Raw genomic sequence first — 18,763 nt, forward strand, 5'->3', positions numbered from 1 at the left:
ACTTAAACTTAAGACACTCCGACAGGGGAGAGACGGGATGAGAATGATAGCGAGTGAAGACACAAAACAAATCACTCTCAGTCTCCACTATCACCTATATAACCACGCGACCTTCTGCGTGGTTCTTGGGGGAGGGGGCGGGGGCGGGGGGGGGGGGGGTTGCTCTGGTCCTTCAGTGTGCTTCACCCGACACCAATGGCAGCGGTTTCGGGGTCGCCGTGTGACATGACCTTGGGGTCAGGAGTGCAACGCTAGCCCAACGGTTAGCCCAACACTAGCCCTACGGTTAGCCCAACACTAGCCCAACCGTTAGCCTAACGCTAGCCCAACCGTTAGCCCAACACTAGCCCTACGGTTAGCCCACGCTAGCCCAATGGTTAGCCCAACACTAGCCCTACGGTTAGCTAAACACTAGCCCAACGGTTAGTCCAACGCTAGCCCAACCGTTAGCCCAACGGTTAGCCCACTGACGGGGCTCAGTGAAAGCTTTGAAGAGGCTGTAGAGTGCTGAACAAAACACTGGGGTTCCTTCAGGGCTACAGTCTGGCCAGTTGATAACCAGCCCTCCCTCCCTCCCTCCCTCCCTCTACACTGACACAATGCAGGCTTAAGCCAAACGGATTAATAGAAAGAAAGTGAATGAGAGACAAAGAGAGAGAGGCAGCAAAGCAGAGATACCTAGAAAGAGAGAGAGAGAGACAGAGACACAGAGAGAGAGAGGCAGCAAAGTCAGAGAGACCTAGAAAGAGAGAGAGAGAGAGACAGACACACAGAGAAACAGAGAGAGAGGCAGCTAAATCAGAGAGACCTAGAGAAAGAGAGAGAGAGAGATAGAGATAGAGATAGAGAGAGAGAGAGAAAGAGAGGCAGAGAGACGTAGAAAGAGAGAGAGGCGTGTGTGCGTGCATGTGTGTGCGCGCGCGTGTGTGTGACAGGGGGGGAGGTCTCCGTTTGTCTGCCTCTATAAACTAGGCTGGGGAACAAGCTGAACGCCCAGCACCACGGACAGCGACAATGAGAGGGAATCTTGTATAGTCCATGTGGTTCTCTTTTCTTCAACAACCCCAGACAACACAGACCAACACAACATGCAACAAACATCGCAGAGCAAGCACACAATAGTTTAACAGACAAAAAAAGGTTTTATAGGTAACACAAGAAGTGCCCACTCAGTGCTAAAGAAAGGAGAATCATTGAATCGTGCGCCAACAGCTGACATTGAACGCTGTCACGTGGATATATACAGTTTTGTCCTCGTCTTTATGTGTGTATGTATTTTGTTTTGAAGAAGCCATTGATTTATCGGGGTATTCATTCGCAACTTCAGAATCAGAATATCAACTTTCAAACTTCACATGTTGCCGTGACAACAGGACCTTGCACCGGTATATTGTGCAGAGAGGCAAACAATAGACTACTGTATATTTAACTCTTTTATCAGACTGGGAAGATTATTCAGTGCCGGGAAATATATAGCGTGAAATAAAGCCTTTTTATCAGGGAAAGAAACTTTTCTTTTCTGCAGGTCATTTAGTAGGTCAGGCCACCAGCCCACTGGCCATTTAGCAGGTCAGGCCACCAGCCCACTGGCCATTTAGTAGGTCAGGCCACCAGCCCACTGGCCATTTAGTAGGTCAGGCCACCAGCCCACTGGCCATTTAGTAGGTCAGGCCACCAGCCCACTGGCCATTTAGTAGGTCAGGCCACCAGCCCACTGGCCATTTAGTAGGTCAGGCCACCAGCCCACTGGCCATTTAGTAGGTCAGGCCACCAGCCCACTGGCCATTTAGCAGGTCAGGCCACCAGCCCACTGGCCATTTAGTAGGTCAGGCCACCAGCCCACTGGCCATTTAGTAGGTCAGGCCACCAGCCCACTGGCCATTTAGTAGGTCAGGCCACCAGCCCACTGGCCATTTAGTAGGTCAGGCCACCAGCCCACTGGCCATTTAGTAGGTCAGGCCACCAGCCCACTGGCCATTTAGTAGGTCAGGCCACCAGCCCACTGGCCATTTAGTAGGTCAGGCCACCAGCCCACTGGCCATTTAGTAGGTCAGGCCACCAGCCCACTGGCCATTTAGTAGGTCAGGCCACCAGCCCACTGGCCATTTAGTAGGTCAGGCCACCAGCCCACTGGCCATTTAGTAGGTCAGGCCACCAGCCCACTGGCCATTTAGCAGGTCAGGCCACCAGCCCACTGGCCATTTAGTAGGTCAGGCCACCAGCCCACTGGCCATTTAGTAGGTCAGGCCACCAGCCCACTGGCCATTTAGTAGGTCAGGCCACCAGCCCACTGGCCATTTAGTAGGTCAGGTCACCAGCCCTCTGGCCATTTAGTAGGTCAGGCCACCAGCCCACTGGCCATTTAGTAGGTCAGGCCACCAACCCACTGGCCATTTAGTAGGTCAGGCCACCAGCCCACTGGCCATTTAGTAGGTCAGGCCACCAGCCCACTGGCCATTTAGCAGGTCAGGTCACCAGCCCACTGGCCATTTAGCAGGTCAGGCCACCAGCCCACTGGCCATTTAGTAGGTCAGGCCACCAGCCCACTGGCCATTTAGTAGGTCAGGCCACCAGCCCACTGGCCATTTAGCAGGTCAGGCCACCAGCCCACTGGCCTACTGAGAGGTTCTACTGAGAGATCCTGCTGAGAGGTCCTGCTGAGAGGTCCTGAGAGGTCCTGAGAGGTCCTGTTGAGAGGTCCTGAGAGGTCCTGTTGAGATGTCCTGTTGAGAGGTCCTGAGAGGTCCTGTTGAGAGGTCCTGAGAGGTCCTGTTGAGAGGTCCTGAGAGGTCCTGTTGAGAGGTCCTGAGAGGTCCTACTGAGAGGTTCTACTGAGAGGTCCTACTGAGAGGTTCTACTGAGAGGTCCTACTGAGAGGTTCTACTGAGAGGTCCTACTGAGAGGTTCTACTGAGAGGTCCTACTGAGAGGTCCTGAGAGGTCCTACTGAGAGGTTCTGCTGAGAGGTCCTACTGAGAGGTCCTGCTGAGAGGTTCTACTGAGAGGTCCTACTGAGAAGTTCTACTGAGAGGTCCTACTGAGAGGTTCTACTGAGAGGTCCTACTGAGAGGTTCTACTGAGAGGTCCTACTGAGAGGTTCTACTGAGAGGTCCTACTGAGAGGTCCTGAGAGGTCCTACTGAGAGGTCCTGCTGAGAGGTTCTGCTGAGAGGTCCTACTGAGAGGTCCTGCTGAGAGGTTCTACTGAGAGGTCCTACTGAGAGGTTCTACTGAGAGGTCCTACTGAGAGGTTCTACTGAGAGGTCCTACTGAGAGGTTCTACTGAGAGGTCCTACTGAGAGGTCCTACTGAGAGGTCCTGCTGAGAGGTCCTGAGAGGTCCTGTTGAGAGGTCCTGTTGAGAGGTCCTGAGAGGTCCTGTTGAGAGGTCCTACTGAGAGGTCCTGCTGAGAGGTCCTGAGAGGTCCTGCTGAGAGGTCCTGAGAGGTCCTGCTGAGAGGTCCTGAGAGGTCCTGCTGAGGGGTCCTACTGAGAGGTCCTACTGAGAGGTCCTACGGAGCTAGCCTTCTTCACCAGCTTGTTCAGCTTGCTGGAGTCCCTTGAGCTGATGTTGCCCCCCCCCCCCCCCAGCACACCACAGCAAAAAAGAGGACGCTGTTTACAACCGACTGGTAGAAAGATACTGTAGCAGCAGTCGGTTGCACACGTCGAATGACCTGAGTCTCCTCAGGAAGAACAGCCTGCTCTTTCCCTTCCTGCAGAGGGCCTCAGTCTTGTCCGACCAGTCCAGTCCAGGAACTTGTAGGACTCCACCATCTCTACCTCCTCCCCTCCGAGGATTATGGGAGATGGGGGGCACTTCCTGCCTCTCCGGTAGTCCACCACCAGCTCCTTTGTCTTGCTGACGTTGAGTTGGAGGTGGTTACTGTCGGACCACCCTACGAAGCTCTCCACCAGAGCCCTGTACTCAGCCTCATCGTCATCCATGAACTTCTGCAGGTGGCACGTTCTTGTGTTGTAGCAGAAGTCAGAGGTGTAGAGGATAAACAGGAAGGGTGACAGCATGGTACCAGCACCTCTGATTGGCTGCCCTGTAGTCTCACGTACTGTGGTCTGCTGGTGAGGTAGTCTGTGATCCAGGCCACCATTCCCTGATCCAGCTGCATCCCAGTGAGCTTCTCCTCTAGCCGCAGCGGCTGGACGGTATTAAATGCGCTGGAGAAGTCGAAGAACATGATCCTCACGGAGCTGCGTGGCCTCTCCAGGTGTGTGTAGGCCCTGTGGAGCATGTAGCTGATGGCATCCTCCACACCAATGTTTGCCTGTTAAGCTAACTGCAGTCACTCACCAGGGGCTTGAGGGGCTGCAGGACCAGCCGCTCAAAGGTCTTCATGACGTGTGACGTCAGAGCGAACGGCCTTGGGCGCCCCTTTTTGGGCACCGGGACAATGCAGACTGCTGCTGTCTGTGGGCTCCTCCTACTGAGAGGTCTTACTGAGGGGTCCTAATGAGGGGTCCTACTGAGAGTTCTTACTGAGGGGTCCTACTGAGAGGTCCTAATGAGGGGTCCTACTGAGAGGTCTTACTGAGAGGTCCTACTGAGGGGTCCTGCTGAGAGGTCCACCAACTTATCTTCACTCTTGCGCCGTCGCAACTAGAAACACTGGCCAGACTGAAAAAGGAAAAAAATATAATATACAGTCAAGTCAAGTCAATTGTTTATAAAGCCTGTTTAAAAACAACACAGTTGACCAAAGTGCTGTACAAGGCCTTAAACAAATAACACATTAAAATACGGTAAAGCAGGCATACAAAGTACAGTACACAGAAGAGACATGGACAGGACAGGACAACTCTCGGTGCGCCCGGTGGCCAGTCCAGACATTCGTCTCCAGTTCCTAACCTTGATATCACTAATGTAGTAACCTTTCGATTGCAAACGTTTTATAGACAGAACTCACCCTGGTACTTAATCAGCTATATACGTAATGCTAATTATGACAGCGCAGCTGTTTCGAATTGCAAATCACTGGTGACACCATTCGTGTTTCTATACTAAAAAGATTTGTTAGGAACCGGAGACTACTGTACATTGTCCTTCAATGTTAGCATTCTATATTCATTGCACACACTCACTTTAAACATTCACCTTAAACTTTAGACACTTTAAACACAACACCATTTGATCTATTTATTACTAAAACATTTGCCCTACCTCTACCTCATTATAGCATTTTGTTTGCATTTTGTACTTTAGTTTTGTATATTGTATATTTTGTATAGTGTTTGGACTTTATTCTTTTTACTTTTTTTTACTGTATGAAGCACAATCTCAGGAGGCTCATACAGAACAAAGCATTTCACTGTAACGTACATGTAGTACCTTATACAGTATGTGACAAGTAAACCAAAACGTTAAACTTGAACTTGAGCTGTGTTCTGCACACGATAAGGTATGGAGAGAAGGGGCACCAGGGTGGCGCACCAGGTAACTGCGCTGCAGTGTAACGCAGCTGTCCCGGGTTCGACTCCCGGACCCGGAGACCTTTGCCGGGCCTGTCCGAAATAAAGCAATAAAAAACCAAAAATAATTATATTTAAAAAAAATAAAAAGGTATGGGGAGAAGTACCGCAACGCGAGTGTCCAGTAGTGCATTAGACCAGCATAGCAGTCAGTAGGCAGTTACTGTAAACTTGGAAAAAATGTGTGACGTACTTACAAACAATTTAGTGCTTTCGGATGTTGTGACGTTTGACATCGCCTGCCGTACAGTGAAGCTGTCTGGTGTAACAGTGAAGCTGCCTGGTGTAACAGTGAAGCTGCCTGGTGTAACAGTGAAGCTGTCTGGTGTTACAGTGAAGCTGTCTGGTGTAACAGTGAAGCTGCCTGGTGTAACAGTGAAGCTGTCTGGTGTTACAGTGAAGCTGTCTGGTGTAACAGTGAAGCTGTCTGGTGTTACAGTGAGGCTGTCTGGTGTAACAGTGAAGCTGTCTGGTGTAACAGTGAAGCTGTCTGGTGTTACAGTGAAGCTGTCTGGTGTAACAGTGAAGCTGTCTGGTGTAACAGTGAAGCTGTCTGGTGTAACAGTGAAGCTGTCTGGTGTTACAGTGAAGCTGTCTGGTGTTACAGTGAAGCTGTCTGGTGTAACAGTGAAGCTGTCTGGTGTTACAGTGAAGCTGCCTGGTGTTACAGTGAAGCTGTCTGGTGTAACAGTGAAGCTGTCTGGTGTAACAGTGAAGCTGTCTGGTGTAACAGTGAGGCTGTCTGGTGTAACAGTGAAGCTGTCTGGTGTAACAGTGAAGCTGTCTGGTGTTACAGTGAAGCTGTCTGGTGTTACAGTGAAGCTGCCTGGTGTTACAGTGAAGCTGTCTGGTGTAACAGTGAAGCTGTCTGGTGTAACAGTGAAGCTGTCTGGTGTAACAGTGAGGCTGTCTGGTGTTACAGTGAAGCTGCCTGGTGTTACAGTGAAGCTGTCTGGTGTAACAGTGAAGCTGTCTGGTGTAACAGTGAAGCTGTCTGGTGTTACAGTGAAGCTGTCTGGTGTTACAGTGAAGCTGCCTGGTGTTACAGTGAAGCTGCCTGGTGTAACAGTGAAGCTGTCTGGTGTAACAGTGAAGCTGCCTGGTGTAACAGTGAAGCTGTCTGGTGTTACAGTGAAGCTGTCTGGTGTAACAGTGAAGCTGTCTGGTGTTACAGTGAAGCTGTCTGGTGTTACAGTGAAGCTGTCTGGTGTAACAGTGAAGCTGCCTGGTGTAACAGTGAGGCTGCCTGGTGTAACAGTGAGGCTGCCTGGTGTAACAGTGAAGCTGTCTGGTGTTACAGTGAAGCTGTCTGGTGTTACAGTGAGGCTGTCTGGTGTAACAGTGAAGCTGCCTGGTGTAACAGTGAAGCTGTCTGGTGTAACAGTGAAGCTGTCTGGTGTTACAGTGAAGCTGTCTGGTGTTACAGTGAAGCTGTCTGGTGTTACAGTAAAGCTGACTGGTGTTACAGTAAAGCTGTCTGGTGTAACAGTGAAGCTGCCTGGTGTAACAGTGAGGCTGTCTGGTGTAACAGTGAGGCTGTCTGGTGTAACAGTGAAGCTGCCTGGTGTAACAGTGAAGCTGTCTGGTGTTACAGTGAAGCTGTCTGGTGTTACAGTGAAGCTGTCTGGTGTTACAGTGAAGCTGTCTGGTGTAACAGTGAAGCTGTCTGGTGTTACAGTGAAGCTGTCTGGTGTAACAGTGAAGCTGTCTGGTGTTACAGTGAAGCTGTCTGGTGTTACAGTGAAGCTGTCTGGTGTTACAGTGAAGCTGTCTGGTGTAACAGTGAAGCTGCCTGGTGTTACAGTGAAGCTGTCTGGTGTAACAGTGAAGCTGTCTGGTGTTACAGTGAAGCTGTCTGGTGTTACAGTGAAGCTGTCTGGTGTTACAGTGAAGCTGTCTGGTGTTACAGTGAAGCTGTCTGGTGTTACAGTGAAGCTGTCTGGTGTTACAGTGAAGCTGTCTGGTGTAACAGTGAAGCTGTCTGGTGTTACAGTGAAGCTGTCTGGTGTTACAGTGAAGCTGCCTGGTGTTACAGTGAAGCTGTCTGGTGTTACAGTGAGGCTGTCTGGTGTAACAGTGAAGCTGTCTGGTGTTACAGTGAAGCTGTCTGGTGTTACAGTGAGGCTGTCTGGTGTAACAGTGAAGCTGTCTGGTGTTGGTGAGGCTGTCTGGTGTTACAGTGAAGCTGTCTGGTGTTACAGTGAAGCTGCCTGGTGTTACAGTGAAGCTGCCTGGTGTTACAGTGAAGCTGTCTGGTGTTACAGTGAAGCTGTCTGGTGTTACAGTGAAGCTGTCTGGTGTTACAGTGAAGCTGTCTGGTGTTACAGTGAAGCTGTCTGGTGTAACAGTGAAGCTGTCTGGTGTTACAGTGAGGCTGTCTGGTGTAACAGTGAAGCTGTCTGGTGTTACAGTGAAGCTGTCTGGTGTAACAGTGAAGCTGTCTGGTGTTGGTGAGGCTGTCTGGTGTTACAGTGAAGCTGTCTGGTGTTACAGTAAAGCTGCCTGGTGTAACAGTGAAGCTGTCTGGTGTTACAGTGAAGCTGTCTGGTGTAACAGTGAAGCTGTCTGGTGTTACAGTGAAGCTGTCTGGTGTTACAGTGAAGCTGTCTGGTGTAACAGTGAAGCTGCCTGGTGTTACAGTGAAGCTGTCTGGTGTAACAGTGAAGCTGTCTGGTGTTACAGTGAAGCTGTCTGGTGTTACAGTGAAGCTGTCTGGTGTTACAGTGAAGCTGTCTGGTGTAACAGTGAAGCTGTCTGGTGTTACAGTGAAGCTGTCTGGTGTTACAGTGAGGCTGTCTGGTGTAACAGTGAAGCTGTCTGGTGTTGGTGAGGCTGTCTGGTGTTACAGTGAAGCTGTCTGGTGTTACAGTGAAGCTGTCTGGTGTTACAGTGAAGCTGCCTGGTGTTACAGTGAAGCTGTCTGGTGTTACAGTGAAGCTGCCTGGTGTTACAGTGAAGCTGTCTGGTGTTACAGTGAAGCTGTCTGGTGTTACAGTGAAGCTGTCTGGTGTTACAGTGAAGCTGTCTGGTGTTACAGTGAAGCTGTCTGGTGTTACAGTGAAGCTGTCTGGTGTAACAGTGAAGCTGTCTGGTGTTGGTGAGGCTGTCTGGTGTAACAGTGAAGCTGTCTGGTGTTGGTGAGGCTGTCTGGTGTTACAGTGAAGCTGTCTGGTGTTACAGTGAAGCTGCCTGGTGTTACAGTGAAGCTGTCTGGTGTTACAGTGAAGCTGCCTGGTGTTACAGTGAAGCTGTCTGGTGTTACAGTGAAGCTGCCTGGTGTTACAGTGAAGCTGTCTGGTGTTACAGTGAAGCTGCCTGGTGTAACAGTGAAGCTGCCTGGTGTTACAGTGAAGCTGCCTGGTGTTACAGTGAAGCTGTCTGGTTTTACAGTGAAGCTGCCTGGTGTTACAGTGAAGCTGCCTGGTGTTACAGTGAAGCTGTCTGGTGTTACAGTGAGGCTGTCTGGTGTTGGTGAGGCTGTCTGGTGTTACAGTGAAGCTGTCTGGTGTTACAGTGAGGCTGTCTGGTGTTGGTGAGGCTGTCTGGTGTTACAGTGAGGCTGTCTGGTGTAACAGTGAGGCTGTCTGGTGTTGGTGAGGCTGTCTGGTGTTACAGTGAAGCTGTCTGGTGTTACAGTGAAGCTGTCTGGTGTTACAGTGAAGCTGTCTGGTGTTACAGTGAAGCTGTCTGGTGTTACAGTGAGGCTGTCTGGTGTAACAGTGAAGCTGTCTGGTGTTGGTGAGGCTGTCTGGTGTTACAGTGAAGCTGTCTGGTGTTACAGTGAGGCTGTCTGGTGTAACAGTGAGGCTGTCTGGTGTTACAGTGAAGCTGTCTGGTGTTACAGTGAGGCTGTCTGGTGTAACAGTGAGGCTGTCTGGTGTTACAGTGAAGCTGTCTGGTGTAACAGTGAGGCTGTCTGGTGTTACAGTGAAGCTGTCTGGTGTTACAGTGAGGCTGTCTGGTGTTACAGTGAAGCTGCCTGGTGTTACAGTGAAGCTGTCTGGTGTTACAGTGAGGCTGTCTGGTGTTACAGTGAGGCTGTCTGGTGTTACAGTGAGGATGTCTGGTGTTACAGTGAGGCTGTCTGGTGTTACAGTGAGGCTGTCTGGTGTAACAGTGAAGCTGTCTGGTGTAACAGTGAAGCTGTCTGGTGTTACAGTGAGGCTGTCTGGTGTTACAGTGAAGCTGTCTGGTGTTACAGTGAAGCTGTATGGTGTAACAGTGAGGCTGTCTGGTGTAACAGTGAAGCTGCCTGGTGTAACAGTGAAGCTGTCTGGTGTTACAGTGAGGCTGTCTGGTGTTACAGTGAAGCTGCCTGGTGTAACAGTGAAGCTGTCTGGTGTTACAGTGAAGCTGTATGGTGTAACAGTGAGGCTGTCTGGTGTAACAGTGAAGCTGCCTGGTGTTACAGTGAGGCTGTCTGGTGTAACAGTGAAGCTGCCTGGTGTAACAGTGAAGCTGTCTGGTGTTACAGTGAGGCTGTCTGGTGTTACAGTGAAGCTGCCTGGTGTAACAGTGAAGCTGTCTGGTGTTACAGTGAAGCTGTATGGTGTAACAGTGAGGCTGTCTGGTGTAACAGTGAAGCTGCCTGGTGTTACAGTGAAGCTGTCTGGTGTAACAGTGAAGCTGTCTGGTGTTGGTGAGGCTGTCTGGTGTTACAGTGAAGCTGTCTGGTGTTGGTGAGGCTGTCTGGTGTTACAGTGAAGCTGTCTGGTGTTGGTGAGGCTGTCTGGTGTTACAGTGAAGCTGTCTGGTGTTGGTGAGGCTGTCTGGTGTTACAGTGAAGCTGTCTGGTGTTGGTGAGGCTGTCTGGTGTTACAGTGAAGCTGTCTGGTGTTGGTGAGGCTGTCTGGTGTTACAGTGAGGCTGCCTGGTGTTACAGTGAGGCTGTCTGATGTTGGTGAGGCTGTCTGGTGTAACAGTGAGGCTGTCTGGTGTTACAGTGAGGCTGTCTGATGTCGGTGCAGCACCTCCTCCCAGAGGCGACTCCTTCTGGCTCTAACCGCTCTAACTAATGTCTATTCACTCCCCCGCATTATCTGCAACGTCCCGGCTTTCTTAAACGTGGCAGCGGTGGCATTAAAATGAGTGATGATGTCGGGGTTCCGCTCCCCGCTGCCCAGCGCGCCGGCTCGTAGGTCGTAATGGATGAGCCTTTCACCGCCGCTCAGTGCTCCCTCACTCCACTCTGCCCCCGCTCAGTTCCACCGCTGGTGTGCATGTGTGTGTGTGTGTGTGCATGCATGTGTGTGTGCGTGTGTGTGTGTGTGCGCATGTGTGTGTGCGTGTGTGTGTGCGTGCAGATGTGCCGTCTCCTAGTCGCTTGTGTGCAAATAGGGTTCACCGGCTGTCTTGCCACTAGCCGCCGACTTGCCACAGAAGGGCCGCGAGGTCGGCGAAGGTGGGGTCAGGGTGTGCGACAAGCGTTTGCCGGTACCACGGTACATGTCGTTAATTCACCGAATGGATTCATCATTCTCTCGTTCATATTCCCACTCGGTCGGCGGAGCGGAACGGGCCGTGTGATTGTTTCATTCACTGGCGTAGCTGGCTGCTGTATTTAAGCTTGTGACACCGTGTTAACATCAGTGCACCTGGGGGAGGTTTGCTGAGTGCTTAAGCTCTTTTTCCAGCAATGCCCTCCTGCAATCATGTAGTTCCACAAACTCTCACATTGACCGCTGAGCAGCTCCGCTGAGTGTTCTGTGCCTTGCTCACGGACACTTCAGCAGTACTTATTGAGGGGGAGGTTTAAATAATTACATTTTCTCCATGCAGATTTCCATACCAGTGCAGGTATTCAAACTGGCAACCTTCTCGGTTACAATCTTTAAAGGTACAATTTGTAAAAAAAAAAAAAAGTTCATCAGTCATTTGGAATGGAGGACTGTGTATGTTTGACCACATACAAGTAATGTGGAATAAGCTCAATAAAATGTAGGGGCAACAGTGGTTCAACAACGGTCGCCTGGTAATCGGGATGTTCCTAGTTCGAATCCCGCTCCTCCCAGCAGCGTGTCGAAGCGTCCTTGAGCAAGACACTGAACCCCTAACTGCTCCCGGTGAGCTGCAACCTTGCATGGTCGCCTCCGCCATCATTGTGTGTGAATGTGTGAGTGAACGGGTGTGAGGAACAGAATTGTAAAGCGCTTTGGATAAACCATTTAATTTACCATTTAAAAGACTAGGAGAAGGCTCTCAGTGGACTGTAGACCTCTGCCAAAGCCAAACAATCCCCCCACTTTGTTTATTTAGATTAATGACAGAAAGGATAGTTGCCAATATTATCATTCGTTCTGCATCCTGTTTTCGTCTCTTCCAGACGTCTTGGTGTGGAGCGTGTTATGGTTTATACATGTTTTCTTCTTTTGTTCAAATGTTGTTGAGGTGTGGTTTGTGGCTTCTGGTCTTGGCACTGTGAGAATGAAACACATATATACTGTATACCCACAGGTGTTGTTACGTTGACTTACTGTGGGAGTGGGTGGTAGTCTTCCATCTGAAGTCAGAATGAATGTGTCTTGTGGCTTGCTCCGATTATAATAAAGAGCATTACAATCCCATTGGAATAGAACGCAAAATACCAGAGTGATTTATGAACACTTCAGATAGATGTGATGCAGGGAAGATGATAAATATCAATACATTTGTCAGTTACACCTTTAAAGAGGCACTTCACCGATAAACAATGCTGATTTATTTTGCACATAATCTCAGACACATACAAAACACAACTTTCACATTGCACACATTCATTTAGTTCATTTGACAGTTGTTGAGAGTAAATGAGTTTGAATATAGCCACCAGTGATGCCATCGGGGACATTGAATCCTTGTGTTGTGTTAATTACACCACCATGAAATTATGTAGATTAAAGAATAGCAATACCTTGTGTTATAGGGGCTGCTACCTTATCATAAGAAAAGGTGTCACAAAACGTATTTAAAGGTGCTATGGATAATATTCAGACACTATATGTCGCACTGGAGTACCAGCATGTAATTTATCCAATCAGGTGCATTCCACATGGGGAAATGGGAAGTAGGGAGGGGATAAATGCACGCAACATGTAAACAACATTCAATTTGCACCTGCCAACATTTTTAACACATGAATCAATATATTTCTGGGGGGGGGGGGAGCACCTTTCGAAAAGTTCTGTGGGTGTATTATAAAAAAAGAAAAAGGATTACTCTAAAATGTTTATCTATAGCAACTTTAAAGGGGAACTATGCCCACTTTCAGAATGCACACGTTATCCCTATAGTCTAAGACAGTACATATATATTAGTGACACTGAGAGCATTCAGTTCATAGTTCGTAGGCACATTTTCTGGTTCAAAACTGAGAATCCCACTATACAATAAAAACTCAAACAAACATTTTGTGGGTCTACAAAATCAGTCTCCCATTCATTGTCTATGGAGCAGCTCCAGACTTCATACATATATTCTTACTTCTCTGGTTTCTGGCTTTGGGAGGGAGTAGCTCATTCACTCTATAATACTCAGGTGTTCCCCTGTAAAGGCTTAAGCTACTATGTCCATTATTCAATCATTCAATTTACAAAACATTTAAACAAATTATGAATAGTGTTCGCAAATAGAGAAAAGGATAGTTGCCATGGTGTTCCCTGCCATGATGCATAGTTTCTGTGAGGTTGCTTTGTTGCTCGAGTGGCCTTATTCTGTACGATGACGTGAGCACAAGTGTGTATAGCCTAGTAGTCCATTGCCTTTCATTCACAAAATGTTGTACTACACTACTACTACATATTGAATCTATGTAAGTCTTAAAGCGACAATGATTTAATAATTAATGACGTTCTGGATTACAAAGGAAATTGAGACCACCGGCGCCTCAATGCAACAACCTCCGCTGCTCTGGTGCTTAGTGTGTCTCACCAGACCAAGCGGTTCAGTTTAAGCGTACTGAAGCACTATTTGGGAAGAACACCCCAGATTGCTACTGGTTACTGGGTAAACACTCTAGGCTTCGATTCAACCAGACTAAAAGAGGCAGTTGCTAAATTGCCCTTGGCCAACGTACAGACCTGACCGTACATAGGAATAACATTAATATACAATGTTATTCTGAATATGGATGAGCACCGGTTTTTCTTTCTTCTTCATCGCTCTATAAACTGAGGCCATGGGATATGCTGGAGGTTCAGCACCATGGACAGCGACACTCTATAAACTGAGGCTGTGGGATATGCTGAAGGATATGCTAAAGGTTCAGCACCATAGACAGCGACGAGAGGGAACGCTGTTTAGTCTATGTAATGTAGTCCTGATGATCGCTCTCCTTTTTAGTCAGGGGGGTATCATGCACCCCCCGGAAATATACTTCTAACCAGACTTTCTAGAATGGAAGAAAGGTGAAAAAAATTATAGGCTATGTTAACAAGTTGTCAGAGTGTCCCATGTATCATTTATATGCAAAATAAGGACGCAATTATAAAACAATTGCAAAAATAACAGTTTCATGATTCTCAGCCAATATTGCAGATAACTGAACAAATGAGGTGTCTTCTCTCTTTCTCTCTCTCTCTTTCATTCTCAAACAGGCTTTATTGACATGGGTAACATACGTTTACATTGCCAAACAAAACAAAACAATCAAACAGAGAAATCAAAAGAAATCAGTACAATACAGAAGGAATTTATTGTATGATTGACAGTCTTTATGGTGGTTGTATTCCGTTGGATGTCCTTTTCTTGTCACAGCAGCTCACAAATCTTGCTGCTGTGTTTGCACATTGTATTATTTCACCCAGTAGGTATGGGAGTTTAGAGTTATTTTCCATGTTTTCAAAGTCTCTTTGGGTGTTTGCAATTTGTGGGAAGTATATGTCTCTGATGTCTTGGTATAGTGGGCAGGTTGTTAAGAAGTGTAGCTCGGTTTCCACCTCTTCTTGTGTGCAGTGGGTGCATAGTCTGTCTTCTCTTGGGAGCCAGGTCTGCCTATGGCGGCCTTTCTCGATGGCTAAGCTGTGCTCGCTGTGTCTGTACCTAGTGAAGGATCTTCTTAGTTTTGGCTCAGTCACAGTGCTCAGGTATTCTGCCACTGTGTACTCTCTGTTTAGGGCCAATAGCATTTAAATTGGCTCTGGTTTTGGGTTGATTCTTTCCAATGTGTCAGATCGTTTTCTTTTTGTTTTCTTATAATTTGGTTTAGTCCAGTGTGGTTTCTGTCTGTTGGCTCTGCTTGTGTTTGTGACCATCTGGCTGAGTGGGCATTTCTCAAGGGTCTATCTGTAGGTGAAGGCTTTGTTATGGAGTGTGTCTGGGTCACTTTCTTTTAGGTGATTATAGAATTTAAATGCTCTTTTTTGGATTTTGATAATTAATGGGTATCTTCCTAATTCTGCTCTGCATGCATTATTTGGTGTTTTCCGTTGGGTGCGGATAATGGATTTGCACAATTCTGCATGCAGAGTCTCAATTGGGTGTTCGTCCCATTTAGTCTTGGTTTGCATGGGGGCCCCCGACTTCGCAACCATACAGGGAAATGGGTTCTAATATTTTGAGCCAGATTTTGATTGGAACGTCTAGATTGATGTTCCTTTTGATAGCATAAAAAGCCTTTCTTGCTTTGTCTCTCAGGTCGTTCACAGCTTGTTTGAAGTTCCCTGTAGCACTGATGTTTAGGCCGAGATAGGTGTAGTGTTTTAGTGTTCTAAGGAAATTGTGTCTAGGAGGAATTTGTGGTTGTGTTGTTGTTTGTGCCTTTTTTGGAATATCATAACTTTAGTTTTGATTAGATTTACTGTCAGTGCCCATGTCTGGGAGAATTTGTGCAGAAGATCAAGGTGCTGCTGTAGCCCTTTTGTTGGAGACAGCAGCACCAGGTAATCTGCAAACAGTAGGCATTTGACTTCTGTGTTTTCTAGGGGGATGCCAGGTGCTGCAGTTTGTTGAATATATGAATGTATATTAGGGATGCATCGAATGGGAAATTCTTGGACGAAACCGATACCGAAAATAGGAAACAGTTGGCCGAAAACCGAATGCCGAAAGACCGAAAATTATTAATATGAATATATATATATAATGTATTTTTTATTTTTTTGGCTACCTGATTATGGCAAAAGACATGATTATGGCAAAACTTAACTTAAATAATATTAATAATCACTATTATGGGCCCATAAAACATTTATTCAGCACTTTTGAATGCATACGTTAATTCCAGACTGACTGCTGAACGATTGTACAATTTAAACATGTTCTCTTTGCATACAACAAAATGTGCATTAAAGTCAAGTGCATTTTCTTTTCTCTGTAGGATAACTACAACAAAGTGCATTCAGAACAAAGCCAAGGTGCTTTAAAACTGCATAAAGATCTGCATAAAGACACACACACACACAAGCGGTGTTGATGTACTTGATGTTTGTTTGTTGTGTTGCATATTTGAAATAAACTTCAATCAAATCCCCCCTCTTAAATACAAAAACCTGTGTTTAACCTAGCCATCTATAAAACATCATGCTAAAACTGTGAAACAAATGTCCTACTCCCCTAAAGAAAGAGATACATAGCAAACATGACTCAGTTATGCAATAGTGCTGCTGCTTTTTATTTTGTTAAAATCTTTTAGTTAATAAGACTAAAAGACTACAATATGACTACAACGATTCATGACGGCTTCCTGTCCTCTCATTTCCATTTCTGGTTTAACGTTAAATTTTCAACAACAGATTGCTGCTAATTAAACACTTCATGGAAACGGAGTAATGTCGAGTTCATACGTGTAGTGTAGTATGAACTCGACATACCGCTAACGTTACTCCGTTTCAAATGTTGCTGCCACCGTTGCGTCGCAGATGGATGTACACTGTTAGTTCCGTAGCTAATCCGCTCCTAGAGACTACCGATAGCAGTACCGTTAACGTCGGAGCTTATCAATATCAATATCAATACTCTAATTTAGTTTAGAACCGGGTTTCGGGGGGCATCCCTACTCCCAAGAGGAGTTAGTTATCACAGGCTGTAGAATGCAGGAAGAGCTGCCAAGCTGCTCACGTTACACGTTGCGCATGCTATGTCTGTAGTCGCGTTTTGATTACGTCATCACAACAACACGTTATTTAACATTCGGTCATATATTTTCGGTGCTAAAACCCTTTCGGCCGAAAGCCGAAAGAGCCTTTTTAACCATTTTCCGCCTATAATTTCCGGTGGCCGGATTTTCGGTGCATCCCTAATGTATATGTTGAAGAGGGTTGGACTCAAACTGCATCCCTGTCTAACCCCACGGCTTTGAGGAAAGAAATCTGTCTGGTTTTCCTCAAACCTCACAGCACATGTGTTGTTGGTGTACATTGACTTCATGAGGTCCAATGCCACTTTCTAACAGCTTGTACACTCTCTCGTCTCTCTGTCTGTCTCTCTCTCTCTCTCTCTCTCTCTCTCTCTCTCTCTCTCTCTCTCTCTCTCTCTCTCTCTCTCTCTCTCTCTCTCTCTCTCTCTCTCTCTCTCTCTCCAGAAAGTGTCCCAGTACACCATCATTGTCCAGGCCACAGACATGGAGGGTAACCTGAACTTCGGTCTGTCCAACACGGCCACCGCCCTCATCTCCATCACTGACATCAATGACAACCCTCCAGAGCTGACTGTCAGGACTGTGAGTTCACACACACACACACACACACACACACACACACACACACACACACACACACACACACACACACACACACACACACACACACACACACACACACACACACACACGCTGACAAGCCCCCAGAGCTGCCCCCCCCCACACACACACACACACACACACACACACACGCTGACAAGCCCCCAGAGCTGCCCCCCCACACACACACACACTGACAACCACACGCAAAGCTGACTGTCAGGACTGTGAGTTCACAGACACACACACACACACTGACAAGCCCCAAGAGTTGACCCCCCCCCCCCCCCCACACACACACACACACACACACTGACAAGCCCCCAGAGCTGCCCCCCCCCCCCCCCCCCCCCCCCCCCCCCACTACACGCACACTGACAACCACACAGAGCTGCCTGTCAGGAGTCAGACTGTAAGTTCACCAAACACATACACACACACACACATGTACACACACACACACACACACACACACACACACATGTACACACACACACACACACACACACACACACACATGTACACACACACACACACACACACACACACACACATGTACACACACACACACACACACACACACACACACACACACACACACACATGTACACACACACACACACACACACACACATGTACACACACACACACACACACACACATGTACACACACACACACACACACACACACACACACACACACATGTACACACACACACACACACACACACACACACACACATGTACACACACACACACACACACACACACACACACACACACACACACACACACACACACACACACACACACACACACACACACACACACACACACGCACTGACAACCCCCCAGAGCTGACCCCCCCCACTACACACACACACACACACACACACACCCACAACACACACACCACACACACTCACACTCTCACACACACACACGCACACGCGCACGCGCACACACACACGCACTCACACTCACACTCTCACACACACACACACACACACGCACTGACAACCCCCCAGAGCTGACCCCCCCCACTACACACACACACACACACACACACACACACACACACACACACACACACACACACACACACACACACACACACCACACTCACACCTCTCACACACACACACACACGCACTGACAACCCCCCAGAGCTGACCCCCCCCCCACTACACACACACACACACGCACACACACACGCACACACACACACTCTCACACACACACACGCACACACACACACACACACACACCACACACACACACACACACACACACACACACACACACACACACACACACACACTCACACACACACACACACACACACACACACTGGTTTTACTATACTTGTAAGGACATTGTATTGACTTACAGTCATTCCCTATACCCTGACCTTAACACCATACACACTATCTGCCCAAGCGTAACCCTAACCCTAACTCTAACTGTGACGGGGTCCTCTCTCGAACTCCTTTGAATCTCTCATAAACAGGCGTAGTCGGAAGGATCTCGTTGGTGGGTTTTTATTTCCCGCCTCCCAAAAGTGCAGAGGTGATATAGTTTTACAAAAAATGTGAAAAGTGAAAGTAACATAAAACAAAATACTAGGGCTAA

At 47.8% G+C, this 18,763-nt stretch overlaps 1 protein-coding gene across 1 annotated transcript in view; it reads left to right on the forward strand.

Moving 5' to 3' along the window:
• Positions 1-18,763, forward strand: part of cdh4 (cadherin 4, type 1, R-cadherin (retinal)) — a gene marked incomplete at both ends in the record, with an annotated part of 154,469 nt that overhangs the window by 39,101 nt on the left and 96,605 nt on the right. The window contains one exon of the mRNA XM_084315791.1: positions 16,976-17,113. Coding sequence (XP_084171917.1) covers positions 16,976-17,113 — 138 coding nt within the window. The remainder of the gene's footprint in view (positions 1-16,975; positions 17,114-18,763) is intronic.

The sequence above is a fragment of the Notolepis coatsorum genome (assembly GCF_963971535.1).
Source record: "Notolepis coatsorum genome assembly, chromosome: 6".
Taxonomy (NCBI): Eukaryota; Metazoa; Chordata; class Actinopteri; order Aulopiformes; family Paralepididae; genus Notolepis; species Notolepis coatsorum.